At 45.5% G+C, this 16,150-nt stretch overlaps 1 protein-coding gene across 2 annotated transcripts in view; it reads left to right on the top strand.

The window, feature by feature from the left end:
• The first annotated feature begins 307 nt into the window (after nucleotides 1-307).
• The window catches only part of ARHGEF5 (Rho guanine nucleotide exchange factor 5), a 58,267-nt gene continuing 42,424 nt past the window's right edge, over nucleotides 308-16,150 (top strand). The window contains exon 1 of one of the 2 annotated variants that reach the window (XM_035137797.2): nucleotides 308-482. Coding sequence is in view for 1 of the 2 variants with exons in the window: in XM_035137796.2 (XP_034993687.2) it covers nucleotides 15,969-16,025 (57 nt within the window). In the remaining variant the exon portion in view is untranslated. Of the gene's footprint in view, nucleotides 483-13,653; nucleotides 16,026-16,150 lie in introns of those variants that run through there. The other variant, XM_035137796.2, reaches the window with a different exon arrangement.

The following is a 16,150-nucleotide window of genomic DNA, read 5'->3' as shown; positions in this document are numbered from 1 at the left end:
AAAATTTGAGTCATGTGTGAATTTATTTAGGGGGGAGGTTTCTGGGTCTGAACACCCAAATGAGTCATCTCATGGACCCCTCGCTGCAAAGTATTGGTGTGTTTCAGTTTCCACTCAGCTGAGAAATATAAGTCAGTGATCTCTGACTTGCCTCCCAAGCCTCTATCACGCTGCTTTTCTTTGTGCTCTGTTTCCCTCCCTCCTCTCCCCACCTGGTTGAGGAGTCTCTGTTTCCTTACTAGACTCTGTACTCTGAAGCAGACCAATCAGCTTGTGGCTTTCCTGACTTCCTGTCTCTCCCAGCTCAGGAAGGTGTGCTCATTTGTACTCACCTGAAAGAGTTAGACACAGACAAAAAATACCTCCAGCCTCGGGGAAACCAGGAGAAAAAAACGTTAACCTGGCCCCAGAAGCAGCAGTGAGAATCCACACCAGATCTACGGGAAAATACCTTTTAAAGTTCAAGATGTGACACCAGTCAGGTAAGGGAATTTGATCTTGTCTCTAAGTTTCGATACAAGGAGGGAAACTCTGCTCTGTTGCAACATTCCTGGGGGAAGAATAGAGAAAGAGAAAGAGGGAGAGAGGCTCCCTTGGGGCCTTGTATGGGAATTCCAGCTGAGCTGTGTCACATTTAATCAAGACTGTAATGGGGTCTGACAGGCAATTTGGGAGGAGAAAGAAAAAGACCCACCATTTTAAAATGTAGAGTGAAGTTCATTACTTTTTTTTTATCGTGCTATGGATTGACTAAAAACTCAGGAGTTGGTTTGATCTTTATTGTTGTGGATATATCCTATAAAGGTCTTATGGGAGTCCTGGATTTGTTTCTTAGCATTTCCCTCTGCCATGGGCAACAGGTGGGTCTTCTTCTCATCTACCTTGAAGAAAACTGGTAGTAGGGAATAAATCACAACCTTTGTCTTTCCGTGTAGTAGCTACGCTGCTTGAGCTCAGCCTCCTGTTAGTAAAGATTTGTACAAGAAAGGAGTCGGATGTGGTGCTCTAATGATAAACAAGCTTCCTGGGAGTAATGCAGTGTTTGAAAAGTTTGTGTCCGGTAGTTGCTAAGTAGATCTCTTGTCGGCCTCTTGCCTGTAGCCAGGGCCTGAAGTTGACGCCCGCCTGATCCCCACATCAAAGTGGATTTCTTCCCAGCTTCTGGCCCCTAACCGAAGGGGCTGCTGAGGACAACGGCCTCAGGTCAAATGGACTGCTTGAACTCTGGACTTCTTCCCTTGTTTCATTTGTGAACGTCTTATGACTTTTATGGTATGCAAAGGTGATTATTGCAGAGACAAAGAGGCAAGGGGTTCGTTCCACCCCATATACTCACAGCCACCGCGGGATGAACATAAAATGCAGTTTATGGTTTCTAGAGTATTCTGGTTCCAAAGAATGCATCCCAAAGCCACCACGGAAGAGAGAGATCCGTGTGCTTGACCTTTGTTGGCTGTTGAAGTATAGAGACACAAACATTTGATAGGTGACATCTAAAGGGGCCATGGGAAAGAATAGCTTTGGGGGGGGGGGGAGCCAGGATGTTCGGCAGCTGAATTGCACCAAGATGTTGGAGGGCCATTCCAGAAATTCTGCCTGATCCAGCAAGAGAGAATTGAGTGTGCAGGTATTGTGCACCTGTATTTTGAAGTTCATCCAGCGTCTCTTAAATTGAAAAATGCATCTGGCAATGCAGGCAGATATGTGTTTTTTCCTGTCTATGGCCAGTAGCTGTAACCAACACACACAACTGTTCGGCAGTGGAATTTGCTGCCAAGGAGTGTGGTGGAGTCTCCTTCTTTGGAGGTCTTTAAGCAGAGGCTTGACAGCCATCTGTCAAGAATGCTTTGATGGTGTTTCCTGCTTGGCAGGGGGTTGGACTGGATGGCCCTTGTGGTCTCTTCCAACTCTATGATTCTAACTAGTGATTAATTGCAGCCAATGTATATTATTTTTAGCACTAAATATGCACTTGTCATTCACTTCCCCTGTAGAATTCATGCCATCGTGGCTGATGAGCGATACAAGGCATCACTTTGTGCCTGTCATTTTGTGAATTTTAGAAAACGTGTTATATAATATATTGGGTTCCACCTGAACTGGACACACACACACACACACACACACACACAAAATAGTGAGTTGCTGCATGTGTAGTGCTTGACATTAAGAAGACAGTATTGTGCATGTGTAGGTCCTATGTGTGATCTGTAGAGGGAGACCCAATCTAGTCACCGTCAGTGAACATCTCTCCTGGTAAAAAGAAAAGAAATGGCAAACTTAAGTCCAGTTGTCCACCACAGCATAAATAGTCCTCCATCCCTCATACATAGATGGGATATGATGCTTTGGGACTCAGTTGACTGGACATAATTTGCTGGTCAGCCCTTTGTCAAAACTAAATGAGTAGCCCAGTTATAGATAGCATCATTCAGTAATGAGTAAAAATGATGGCCTTGGTGGGAACTAAAAACACTGAGATAACCAAAAAGTTGCAGATGTTTGCGCCAGTTTTTTTCTCAAATTATGTAAGGTGTTATTCAATTTAAAATGTTTTATTTTTGTTACCATGCACAAATGCATTACTGATCCAATTTTGTCATGTTATCTTACATGGCAAAATATGTTAATTGATTGATGTGTATTTAGCAAATTACGTCATTCCCTGTAACATGTTGTAGCACCTCCTCTGTTTAAGCATCACAGTGTCCTGAATTTCTCCTTTCCTTAGCTACTGGGGACAGAGTAGCATCCAATGTTCTGAGAGGGGAGAGGGGATACCTTGACGCATGTCTCTGTTTACAGGAAACACAGACTGCCCCTGAAATGCGTAGTTCCAGCCTGAGAATATTTACTTATATTTGCCACAGGCCTTGGCGATAAATCATACCATTTCTTTCAGCCCTATGTCCCCCATAATAAAATGCATTTCTGCTCGTATACAGGCTCAGTCCGTAGCTGTGCTTCATTCCATATTTAGTGCAATGGGAAAGAATTTCCCTCCATCGCGTCTGGTACAAATGTCCTAATACGATATTCTGCGTTCCCCCATCTTGGCTCCATATCAGTGACTGCAGCGAGTTGTAGAACGTGTGGCATCAAGTTATCCCATGTCAGTCTTCTTCAACTTTGGGTTCCCAGAGGTTGGAATGGAGCTCCCACAATGCCCAGCCAGTTGGGGCAATTTACAAGAGTTGTAGTCCAACAACACGTGGAAACCCAGGGTTGAATTACACTGTACTAGATCTTCCTCCCCCAACCTGGGACCCAGCAGATGTTTTGAACTCCTGCTCCCACCCAGCTTGGTTGTGGATGGAGAGAGGAAGCCAAGTGTAGGGCTGCCATTTTTGTTCAGTGCAGATCTGCACAGTCTGCGACTGGCCAGCCTGAATGCGGTTCATTAGTAATGTGCTGTGGCTTGCCGGCTATTTGACATTGACCTTTTTAAATACTGTCCCAGGAGATTTGCTGAACTCATCGATTCCTAATGCCTTGCAGTGGGCTTGGTGCATCACAAGCTGTACAAGCCAGGTTTTGGGCATAGCATCTACTTTGGTCCTCAGAGTTGCTTTTCAGGCATTTAAGGTCTGAAACTTGACCTGCACCAAGAGTATAGATCTATTCCTATACTAATTACTTCATACTGCAGCTGGGATATTGTACGATTGAGTGCTCCTCAACATCAACCCCCATTCCCCCCCCCAACCACCCTAGCATATCAGGGGAAAGGCTAGACTGCCATTTTTTCCCATCACATGATATTTCCAATGTAAATTCTCTCTCTTTCTCTCTCTTGTTACACAGGCCTTGTGAGAGCTACTACAGCGTTGTTGTTGTTGTTGTTGTTGTTAAATTTGTGTACCGTTCTTCATTCAAAGATCTCAGGGCAGTTCACAGCATAAAATACATGTTGTGTCAAAAATCAAAATGCACCTGTTGGTCTAAGAAGGTTGGTGACCCATGCTCCTCTCCAGTGATGTTTTGCAACTTGCAAATTCTCTTTTGTATTCCAGGAAGGTTTCCCTAAATAAACAGGCTGCTTCGTGCTCCTATCACGTTTGGATGGCTTCACAACCAATGCTGCAGTCTTTCCATTCCCATGGCACATTTCTAATTCACGTGCTGCTGCTGGGGTAAAAGATCTGAACCTCGGCCCTCCAGATGTTTTCCACCTACAACTCCCATGATCCCTAGCTAGCAGGACCAGTGGTCAGGGATGATGGAAACTGTAGTCTCAAAAGATCTAGAGGGCTGAGGTAGAGGAAGCCTGTCATAGCCTCAGCCTTTCTTCTATCTTGCCATTCTACTTAAGGCTGTCACCTCCCTGGGAAAAACTAACCTGACCTAAATTTTAAGTGTACGTTTATGTAAATATATGTCTTGGAAAAACTATCACTCAGTCTGTAATTTGCCATTATTAAGGAAGGCACTGGAGTGGGTGGTGTTTTGTTAAATCTTGAGGGATACTTTGAATCTGGCTTCCATCATGGTTTTGAGACAGAAACTGCCTTGGCAGATGATTTACACTGGGAAGTGAATGGGAGGAATGTTCTCCTTGACTTCTCAATGGTTTCTAGTACCACTGTGTTCTCCTTCCAGAATATCTTTCTGGGATGAGGATCGAGGGTACTGTGCCGCAGTACAGTGGTGCCTCAACTTACGAATTTAATCCGTTCCGAAGGCACCTTCGTAGGTCGAAAAATTTGTAAGTCAGAAAGCGCCATTGGAAACATGCTTTCCCATAGGAATGCATTGGAAACGGAAAAATTCGTAAGTCGAAGCAACCCCATCTAAAAACTCGTAAGTCGACAAAACCCTATCTAAAACTGCCGTGGTTTCCGTTCGGATGTCGAGTAATTTGTAAGCATGCGGCCGTTTGCCCCATTCGTAAGTCAACAAATTCGGTTGTTGAGTCGTTCGTAAGTCGAGGTAACACTGTAGATCTAATTCAGTGTGGATGATGGTTCTCAAGGACCTATCTTTCCTTTCTTGGCTACTGGCCTTTGGCATACCTCAAGACTCAACTAGCCAGTGGTGTTCCGTCAGCAGCACCAGGGTGGCCTCTCTGCAACGGTGGCCGTCGTCAGTGGAGGTGCGGAGGGGCCAGGGGGAGCTGCCCCCCGCTTCCCCCCACAGAGTGGAGCGTGGGGCGGCCCCCCCGCCCCCGTTGCGACGCCCCTGCAACTGGCCCTCCAAACCTACATGAAACGAGGGGGCAAAGTCACCAGGAGGTATGACCTGAGATATCATAAATATGCAGATAACTATCTACCTCTATTTTTCACCATGGTGGAAATCTTAATCTAGGCAAGATGTATGTAGTGTAGACGAGGAAATCTGCCCATCTTGAGAGCCAAGGATGGGGTTTGGTAGATCTCAGCATTATATTTGGGGTGTCAGGTGGTATCAAAGGCCAGGAGCACTTTTTATCAACCCTAGTTGTTTTGCTAGCTGCAGCCTTGTTTTGAGAAGGCAAATCTTACCTCAGTGATTCATCCAGGCTACATTACTGCAATGTGTTAAGCATGGGACTCCATTTTTAAATGATTTGGGAACTTTGGTTGGTGCAGAATGTGGCCACTACAGTATAATGCTTGTAGAAACTAGACATTTAGATTATATTTCACCCAGTCTGTGTGTGGCTGCCTGTTTGATTCTGGCCCAGTTTAAGGTCATGGTTTTATGCTTTAAACAATTTGGGACTGGGTTATCTGAAGGATCACTTGCACCCATATGAACCTCCTGTTATTTTAAGGTTGGCTAACTATGTTACAATGCTAATGATTGTATTCAACAATTAGTATATTATTTTTATATGATGATGTAGTGAACCACCTTTGTGAGTGAAGATTCCTGGAAAAGCAAGTTAAAAAAAATAAAATAAAAATGGAACAAATGAATGAAGTTGTAAGTAGGGCATTGCTCAGTAAAAATGTGATGCTTAAAATAGTTAATAAAGGGGTGATTCCAACCAGCGAAGCCAGTTTAAAACTAGTCTAACAACCTGGGGTAAGTAAATGGAATAAGGGTGTAGTCATACATGCACCCGAATGTTCTTTAGACAGACAGATTAATCTCTTCCAATTCAACGATGTAAGGTCACGTTGTACGACGTCATAGGGCAGGCATCCCCAAACTTCGGCCCTCCAGATGTTTTGGACTACGATTCCCACCTTCCCTGACCATTGGTCCTGCTAGCTAGGGATCATGGGAGTTGTAGGCCAAAACATCTGGAGGGCTGCAGTTTGGGGGTGCCTGTCATAGGGCATAGACCTTGGGGACAGTTCTGGAGGACTCTTCTCCACGGCTGGCACTCACAAGGTTGAGGAGGTGCATATTCAGATGTATAAAATCTTGTGGCAAAATGAAGAAGCCATGTGTTTTCTGGATGTGGTCTCCCCCTCCACTTGTCAGTAGCATTGCAAAATCGTAATTCATGAGTTAGCGCCTTTTTGTGGTAGCACTGGTGGTCCTGTAGGAGAGAATTACATTATAAATATAGGACCACCTTCTCTAATTTCCCAGTGGGAAAGCTAAGGGTTTCTACCAGTTAGAGTTGAAAGGGGCTTGCTGTCAGAATTCTCGCTTGCAGATTCCAGTGTAAAATATTTCTCCCCTTCTTGCATCTTCCTTTCTGGGTGCCTTTAAGAGATTCTGCCCTCCCAGGATGCCTAACTTGCTTGAGAAGGTGGACGCTACAGCTGGCAGGTGTGCCATTTCCTTGGAGCGCCATCCACCCTTTCCTCCTCTGCTCTGGAACTCCTCTCTATGGAAGATAAACCAGTTTGGCTGTCAGGATGTGTGTGCAAAGAGAGATGTGTGCAAGCAATGCATCAAAAGCCCTAGTGTGGGCAGTGGAATAGTGCATCTTTGGGGGTGAAGTCAAGTCATTGGAGAGTTACAGCGCCTGCTGTGGCTGTTGAGTCCGATACAGGAGAGATATGTTCTGTTGCTGCTGGGGCAGGTGAAGGTGTTTGGTTGTGCTGCTACTGAATGTACCATGGCATTTCTTCTCTCTGTGCTCCTTCCACAGTCCTAGCTCTGGGCCTTTACCTCCCTTCCCCTCAAGGGACTTGAAATTGTCCATAGTTGCCACAGGATGGCAGAGTACTGGTAAATATGAACAGCGGTTACATAATTTTGTTGTGGCAAAGAATACTTTGCCAATAAATATTTCCTTAAGTTTTTTAATATCTTATGCCATGGAACATTAAAGCTGCATCTAATAATGAAATGAGAATAAAACACATCCCTGGACCTGCAGTCCTGAAGCCTCTTGCTAATGTAGACTCACTCTGGAGTAATTGTCTTTTTGAGTAAATATGGCTGAATTTTTAAAAGGCAAATAAATTAAAAAATAACTTGATGCAAATGAATAAAATCTAGCCAATAAGCAAAACAGTAAGCAGATGGTAACTATATACCCAAAAATCTGAATGATATTTCAGCTTGAATGGGATAAGCATCTCCTTGATCATTACTTAAAAGTCCATCCCAAGTCATTATGCTGAATACTGTTTTGGGACAACTTAATAGCTGAATAACGTTTCAGTAGTTCGAAGGGAGAGATGCCCAGAAAGTACTTCAGACTTAAGGAACTTCTGGAGAGCAGGGAAGTAACAAATGAGGTGAGAGGCCAAAAAAACACCCCTTCTTTTGACTAGCAAATACAATTTCATACGTTATGCAAAATAAGGTGGAAATATGCAAATATCTGTATAATTGATACAAAGTGCAAACTCCATCTTTTCTTAGCACAGAATCTGAGTAATCTTGGTGCATTTTTGTTATATTTATTATTTTCCTTTTTATTTAACAAAATATAAATAACACTTACTAGTACAGAATACCTCTGAGCACTTGATAGCAGTGCAGGCCACACACAGTTCTGCTGTGTGGTTCAGATGGACACATGAATTTAAAAATATTAACAATGCAAGTCTCTCACAAGCATTGTTTATAAAGTTTTGCATCTTGCTTTGGAGGGACAAACCATTCTAAGCTGGAAACCTCTTCCTGAGTTAGCAATAGTCAGTAGTTGTGTCTGGAAAGGCACATGCTCTTAAAATCATGCGCCTAACTTTTGTGGCTAACTGAGCACAAGTGAAATCGACCTGCTCCAGTGTCTGAATAAACTCTGTCCTTTTTTCTTTAGACAATCTTAGCCTACCACCAAGAGCTGTCCAACTTGTTTACAAAGGCCAATGAAAATTTATGAGGTCTTGACTTAATCAGCAGGCATGGTGTAAGAACCTCAGCTATAGAAACACGACACTGATGGTTACTAAAAATGCAACCACTGCAAACGCTTGCAGAATTGCAAAGGAATGAAGCAGTAATTAAATCTGAGCAATTACACTGCATTTCATTTTATTTGAGCACATTCTTGCAACTTCCCAAGGAAGAGCAGATGTCCCTCTCCTCATTAAATGGGCTGACCTTTTCATACCTCCCCCAGCCAAATGATAAAATAAAGGGGACTCTTAACATACTTCTGTTGCGTCTCCCCCCTCACACTAGGCTTCATTGCCTGAGCCCATTGCTGAAGTCTCTTCTCTGCTTGTTGCCTGAACCTATTAAAAGTAAAGGGCCCCCTGACCATCAGGTCCAGTCGTGTCTGACTCTGGGGTTGCGGCGCTCATCTCTCTCTATAGGCCAAGGGAGCCGGTGTTTGTCCGCAGACAGCTTCCGGGTCATGTGGCCAGCATGACAAAGCTGCTTCTGGCGAACCAGAGCAGTGCACGGAAACGCCGTTTACTCTCCCGCCGGAGCGGTCCCTATTTATCTACTTGCACTTTGATGTGCCTTCGAACTGCTAGGTGGGCAGGAGCTGGGACCGAGCAACGGGAGCTCACCCCGTTGCAGGGATTCGAACCGCTGACCTTCTGATCAGCAAGCCCTAGACTCTGTGGTTTAACCCACAGCGCCACCTGGGTCCCTATGCCTGAACCTATTAAGCAACATTAAACATCAATTTGCTTTTCCCACAATTGCATAAGATTCCCACTAAGCACACACTCCATGTCATGCACGCTCAGCACTTAGAGTAGAGTGGTGTTTAGGTTTATAACTTCCCCATATTGCCTGATGAGGTTCAGCTACTTTGCAGAGGTGTTTTCATCTCCAGTCAAGTATCAATGCCCAGTGATAGACTTCTCTTTTCAGCCAGGCAGGCAGTACCTAGCTGGTTCCCATGATCTCAAGCACATGCACACATACGCAGACAATGAAAAGGTGGTTTTATAGGTATGGAATATGGTGGGGCGCTTTTTGCAAACGTGGCTAAGAGATGGTTCAAAGCTCGGTGGTTAAAACCTTGACTCTGCTGTGAGCATACTGGATAGCCTTTAGAGAACCATTATTCTTTAACTCCCCACCCCTGCAATAGTGCAGTTTGTGAGCTGGGATCAGTCCTGCAAAAAAATCAGGAGAAGTCAATACAAAATCACTTCTGGATTCAAAATTGCTCCCAGTACCTCAACGTCAATGAAGTCCCCCATTCCCAGCTCAGGAACCCTCATGCCAAGTTTGGTGGCGATATATACTGCCCTATGCCCACAGGTTTCAGGGCGGTTCACAGGATAAAATCAACAACATCCAACATACCATCTCAGGACTATTTAATTGCTCATCTTCTAACATTGTGTATGCCATCAAATGCCAACAGTGCCCTTCAGCTCTCTATATTGGACAAACAGGCCAAACCCTACGCCAAAGGATAAATGGACATAAATCTGACATCAGGAACCACAAGACAGAGAAACCAGTAGGAGAACACTTCAATCTCCCAGGACATTCTATACAAGATCTCAAAGCAACTGTTTTATTACAGAAAAATTTCAAGAACAGACTGGAAAGAGAAGTTGCTGAATTGGAACTCATTACCAAGCTTAAAACCATGGAGCCACCTGGGATGAATAAAGACATTGGATTCTTATCTCATTATGCATGATCAAGCTTTCTTTAGTGCCTCAGCCCTTGCTCCCCCCCCCAGGACCAATTGCAGTCATCAGCAGTCGTTAACAGCCATCTACAGGTTTACCACTCCCATCAGCTCATCACCCATTCCCATCACCCCCACCCTCTGAATATACATAAGGGTTTGGTGGATTCTGTTTCAGTGTATCTGGCGAAGTGTGCATGCACACGAAAGCTCATACCAAAATGAAAACTTAGTTGGTCTTTAAGGTGCTACTGAAGGAATTTTTTTATTTTGCTTCGACTCAGACCAACACGGCTACCTACCTGTAACTAGGATAAAATCAGAATTTAAACTACAAGGTATATAATCAAAATAAAAACAACAACAACAACAACTCAATGACCACCACCACCCCATGTCAAAAAATGGGTGAAGTCACACAAGAGTGATATTTCCACCCACTATCTTGAATCAAAATGGTGACAGGCTTCCAAACATCAGCAACAATCACCACCCCTACCTTGGGAACCTTCCTGCCAATTGATATCTTGAAAGGCAGTCAAACCTATAGAGAACAAATGTACAAACCAATTTCCAAAATATATTCAATATGTTGCCAATCAAACTCAAGTAAAAACCTTCCACCAAGCTACCACCAATCTATGGCTTTAAAAAAGGATCAGGCAAATTCATGGAGGAGAGAGAGCTATGTTCACAGCTTGGGGCAACGGTGCCTTCAAATACCTGTTGCTGCATGGCCACTGTGAGATCAAGAGGCTGCACTAGATGGGCCATTGGCCTGATCCAGCAGGCTCTGGAACATATGCTGTATCTGGGTGAATTATCACATTTTCCCGGATTAAAAAACATAAACAGTCACATGTTCCCTTATTCACCAAGGAGATGCCACTTCCCAAAACCAAAGTGCAAACTCGAGGTAAATTTGAGCAAACTGTGCACCACGAATAGGAAACGGAGGAACATTTTCATAAAAAAACTAGTTGTGTGGAATGAATGAATTGTCTCTGACTGGCAGCAACTCTCAAGTCTCTTGGGTCCTTCCCTGTTGTGCTGCAACTTGAGTCCCTTGTACTTGGAGGTGCTGGGAGAATTTGAATCTGACACACTAAAGCAGGCATCCCCAAACTGCGGCCCTCCAGATGTTTTGGCCTACAACTCCTATGGTCCCTAGCTAACAGGACCAGTGGTCGGGGAAGATGGGAATTGTAGTCCAAAACATCTGGAGGGCCGAAGTTTGGGGGTGCCTGCACTAAAGCATGTGTGTGGCTCTTTAAAGAAAGGGAAAATATTGTATTTATATTTATTTTTAATTAGATTTATGTACCACCCTTCATCTGAGGATCACAGGGCAGTATACAGCACAAGGAACTATTGTTTTATGTTTGAAAGAGAATGGATGCACTTTTGAGAGATCGGTTCCGCTTCCGAGTGGGACCGGGTTGCACTCAGGCCACCAGGCCCCATCCCTACCTCAGGGTGATGTGGGATGACAAGCAGTGTGAGGTGGATGGCTAGGAAAATGAGGGACCTCTCAGTAGTAGCACCTTCCTTTCGGAACAATTTGGATGCTCCGCCCCCGCCATTTAATGGATCCAAATGTTTTCCAAAATGTTTTACAAAATGGGATACATCAGAGAGGGTGCTTCAGAGCCAGGCAGTCAATGGGTCACCTTTCAGCTGATTCCCTGGTGACCCATTGACTGCCTGGCTCTGAAGCACCCTCTCTGATTGCATGGAGCCTGGACAGCCCCGTGGTTTTCCCCGGAGCTGAGGGCGATGAAACAATCACTGAGACGGCTAGAGCGCCGGTGGCGGAAAACTCACTCTGAATCGGACCGGACACGGGTTAGAGCTCAACATTGAGCACACCAAGTGGACTTTGCAGAAAACAACACCAGGAGACTCTTTCAGGTGGTTCACAATCTATCGGAACCACCTTTGTCATTGGGGCCTGGTAGGGACCCCAAGATCTCCTGCAGGGCTGGGGCGGGAGAGTGCCGGAGTCCTGTCTAGTCATGTTATATGGGATCAATTTCAATCTGTTACCTCCGACGATGTGGACAGGCTGCTTGGACAAGTGAAACTGACCACCTGTCTTCTTGATCTTTGTCCATCCTGGCTGATAAAAGCAAGCTGGGCGATGGACTCTGTGGGGTGGTAAATGCTTCCCTCTGTGAGGGAGCCTTCCCAGGCTCACTGAAAGAGGCAGTCATTAAAACGCTTCTTAAAAGAAACATCTTTAGACCCGGCCAATATGGCCAACTATCCTCCAGTCTCAAATCTTCCATTCTTGGGCAAGGTGATGGAGCGGGTGGTTGCTGAACAACTCCAAGCATGCCTGGAGGATGCTGACCATTTGGATCCCTCCCAATCGGGATTCAGGCCTCACCATGGGACTGAAACAGCCTTGGTCGCGCTGGTCGATGATCTCCGGTGGGCTAGGGAAAAAGGTGAGAGCTATTTCATAGTTCTGCTGGATCTCTCAGTGGCTTTTGATACCATTGACCATAACATCCTTCTGGAGCTGGGAGCTGGGGGCACTGTTATATAGTGGTTCCGCTCCTTTCTCCTGGGCCGTGTCCAGAAAGTGGTGGTGGGGATGAGTGTTCAGACTCACTTGTGGGGTGCCTCAGGGTTCTGTCCTTTCCCCCATGCTTTTTAAAATCTACATGCAGCTGCTGGGAGAGATCATCAGGGGTTGGGGTTGGGTGTTCATCAATATGCAGATGATATCCAGCTCTACCTCTCTTTCAAATCAGAACCAGTGAAAGCAGTGAAAGTCCTGTGTGAGTGTCTGGAGGTGGTTGGAGGATGGATGGCGGCTAACGGATTGAGGTTGAATCCCGACAAGACATAAGTACTGGTGTGGAGGACTCCCTGATCCTGAATGGGGTAACTGTGCCCCTGAAGGACCAGGTGCGCAGCCTGGGAGTCATTTTGGACTCACAGCTGTCCATGGAGGCACAGGTTAATTCTGTATCCAGGGCAGCTGTCTACCAGCTCCATCTGGCACGCAGGCTGAGACCCTACCTGCCTGCAGACTGTCTTGCCAGAGTGGTGCATGCTCTAGTTATCTCCCGCTTGAGAGCAATGTGCTCTATGTGGGGCTACCCTTGAAGGTGACTCAAAAACTGCAGTTAATTCAGAATGGGGCAGCTAGACTGGTGACTGTTCAAAGTGTTGGTGCTGACCTTTAAAGCCCTAAATGGCCTCGGTCCTGTATACCTGAAAGAGCGTCTCCACCCCTATCGTCCAGCCCGGACACTGAGGTCCAGTGCCGAGGGCCTTCTGGCAGTTTCCTCGCTGCGAGAAGTGATGTTACAGGGAACCACTTCTCGGTAGTGGCGCCTGTCCTGTGGAACGCCTTTCCAGCAGGTGTCAAGGCAATAAACATCTATTTTACTTTTAAAAGACAACTGAAGGCGGCCCTGTTTAGGGAAGTTTTTAATGTTTGATGCTGTATTGTTTTTAATATTCAGTTGGAAGCCGCCCAGAGTGGCTGGGGAAACCCAGCCAGATGGGCAGGGTATAAATAATAAATTATTATTATATTATTATTATTAATTTGTGATGTTAAATTCTCGAGAATAATCTTTTGGAGAATATTCTCGAGAATATTCTACAGAAGATTATTCTCGAGAATTTAACATCACTAAGAACATCCTCCCCGGGGGAGGCCCACCTAAGACATTCTTCATCGTCTTATTCATTCCAGATGAAGAGCATTTCATTCACTCAGGCCTTTCAAGTTTGCATTTCAAAACCAACCCTGCACTGTCACTTTCAAAAATGTGGTTTTAAATAACTCTTTGTGTGCTTTTATGCTGAGTTGCACATGGTTTTATTCCGTCTCCACTGGAAGGAAAGCTTTATGCCGTTGATTTTTACTGTCTTAAGTATTATACTTTGTATTTTGTTTTCTATGTATGGTGTTTGTTTTTGCTTTCTAAACCACCTAGATTGTTTTTTGATGATCAGCCAAATGCATTTAATAAATCACTAGCCTTCCAGCTGCCATGATGTAACATGCCCTGCCCAGATCCCAGCTGAGGGATGGCGGGGGGGGGGGGGGGGAGAGAACACCCTGGTCTTTGGCAGGAGTGTTTCAGCCAGAGGGCTGCATGCCGCTGGTGGGTGAGGCGAGAGGCAAAGGTGGGCAGAGCCAGGGCAACGTCTTTTGCCTTCGTACCATGGGCTGCATTCCAGTCACGCAGTAGAGGTGTGCACGCATGTAAACACAAAGAAACACACACACCTCCACGTGCCTTTCAGCCAAGGAAAAAGCATTGCCACGGTCCAAGGATACATTTTGCACAGGCAAAAGCACTTGAGCAGGGCCAGAGGAGGGGCATGGCCTGAGGAGAGGGGAGTGTGGCTTGGAGAGAGTCGCCAAGGCTTGCATGAGATTCTTGAAGGGCTGTACTCATCCATTAGACAGGCGGTTCCTCAGCCCTGATCTAGGGGATCCCGTTGGTGGAGCAGGGAGAGTGGGTCATCGTGCACAATCATTTTGCTAAGGAGACTGATTGGTTGTCATGAAGATAATTACTGCTTGAATGCTTCTCCCTAAGTCAGTGGTTATTGACCAGAGTGCTGTGGCACCCTGGGGTGCCTTGAATGATGGCCAGGGGTGCCGGGGAAAACACTGGGCTCTGCCCCTCTTTCCTTCCCTCCCTCCTCTGATGCCCTATTTCGTCTCTGCTTCCCAAAGACTTGCACAGCTGTTTATTGCCACAGCCCTGGCTATAAGCTCCACAGGTAAATCCTCTCTTAGGGGTGGGGGTAGCTCAGAGACAAAAGGAATGTACTTGATCAAGGGAGCCATGGACTCAAAAGGTTGAAAACCTCTGCCCTAAGTGATGCTTGTGTTCCAAAGCATCTTGGTGACCTTGGTGTTGACTGCCTGGAGTTTCAATGTGTGTCGCCTCTGCAAAAGGCAACAGGCCGTGATGGTGAACAAGACTTGCAAGTCAGTGTCAGGCCGCTCGTGGCTGGGTTCAGCAGCAGAAACGGACAGATCTGTCCATTTCAGTTTCCCATTTTTCCATTTCTGCATCAGTTGGCAATTTGTTCCTTAAAAAAAAAGTTCACATGAAGTTTCGCACACTTTTTGTGCATTTTTGCAAGCAATTTCCCAGCATATAATGCAATATTGTACATTATTTGCAGTAATGTATGTATTTTTGTATAGATTTTCCCTCAATGTATACTTTTTCCACACTTTGGAGAGCTGCACTGCAAAATTGGGGGGGGGGAGTTCAACTTCCAAAGGTTCACTTCAGTTTGTGTATTTTGGTCAGAAACACAGATTAGGTTGGTTCGTATTCAAATGTGAACTGGGTGACTTTCTGCTCATTCCCTGTTCAGTGTGGAAAGTTTCCTATTTACCAACCAATTGTTCTTTTTCCTGTGCTCCCCCCCCTCCCCCACCGTCTGCTGCAGCCACAAACATGGAGTGCAGCCTCAGTGTGGTGAAATTTCCTGATGCTGATCATGATGTCACGGGAGGAGGAAAAAACCCTCCAATAATAGAAATGGCATACTGTATACTTTTAATGCAACTTACTCATAGCTTGCTGGTGTTTAGACTCGACCTTCGGAGTTGCCCAATGTCCTGGCTTCCGCTCAGGCACAATGAAGGAGTGGCTCAAGAAGGATCTGTAAGCAAACAGAGCTGGATTCCTTTATTTCCCTGTTCGGATGTGATGCAGGAAGACGGGGGAGAGAACAACTCCACAACGGTGGCTTCTGAACATTCTGCTGGCTATGAGCCCTTTCCCAGGTTCCCCCTTGGTTTATCCTGCAGGATCTCAAGGAGCCGCACTCACGGATGCCTTGCTTACAAAACCCCGTGTGCTTGCATCAACTACCAAGCCCTCCTTCCTCTGCCGAACAGCGAAGTAAGACTGTTTCGCTGATGCAGGCCTTGCCACTAAACCCTTGCTTAGGGGCAAGGGGATGTCCTCTGGAGTTCTCATAGACATCATTGTGTGTGCGGTTTGTGTGCATTACTGGATTAGAGCAAATGGGATACAAAGGAACAAAGAACAGGATGCATTGCTATCGGAGGCGGCCAAAGAAGGTAACATACATTTTGAATTACTCGGCTGGGATCTCAGATTTTGAGTTAATTGCTTTGTACAGGGTGTGTGTTACCTACAGAAGAACTCTGTGCTTCTTATAGGCATGGGGAACCTCCATGTTCAG

This window comes from Zootoca vivipara, chromosome 5, assembly GCF_963506605.1.
Source record: "Zootoca vivipara chromosome 5, rZooViv1.1, whole genome shotgun sequence".
NCBI lineage: Eukaryota > Metazoa > Chordata > Lepidosauria > Squamata > Lacertidae > Zootoca > Zootoca vivipara.
This window is presented reverse-complemented; position numbering and strand designations above follow the sequence as displayed.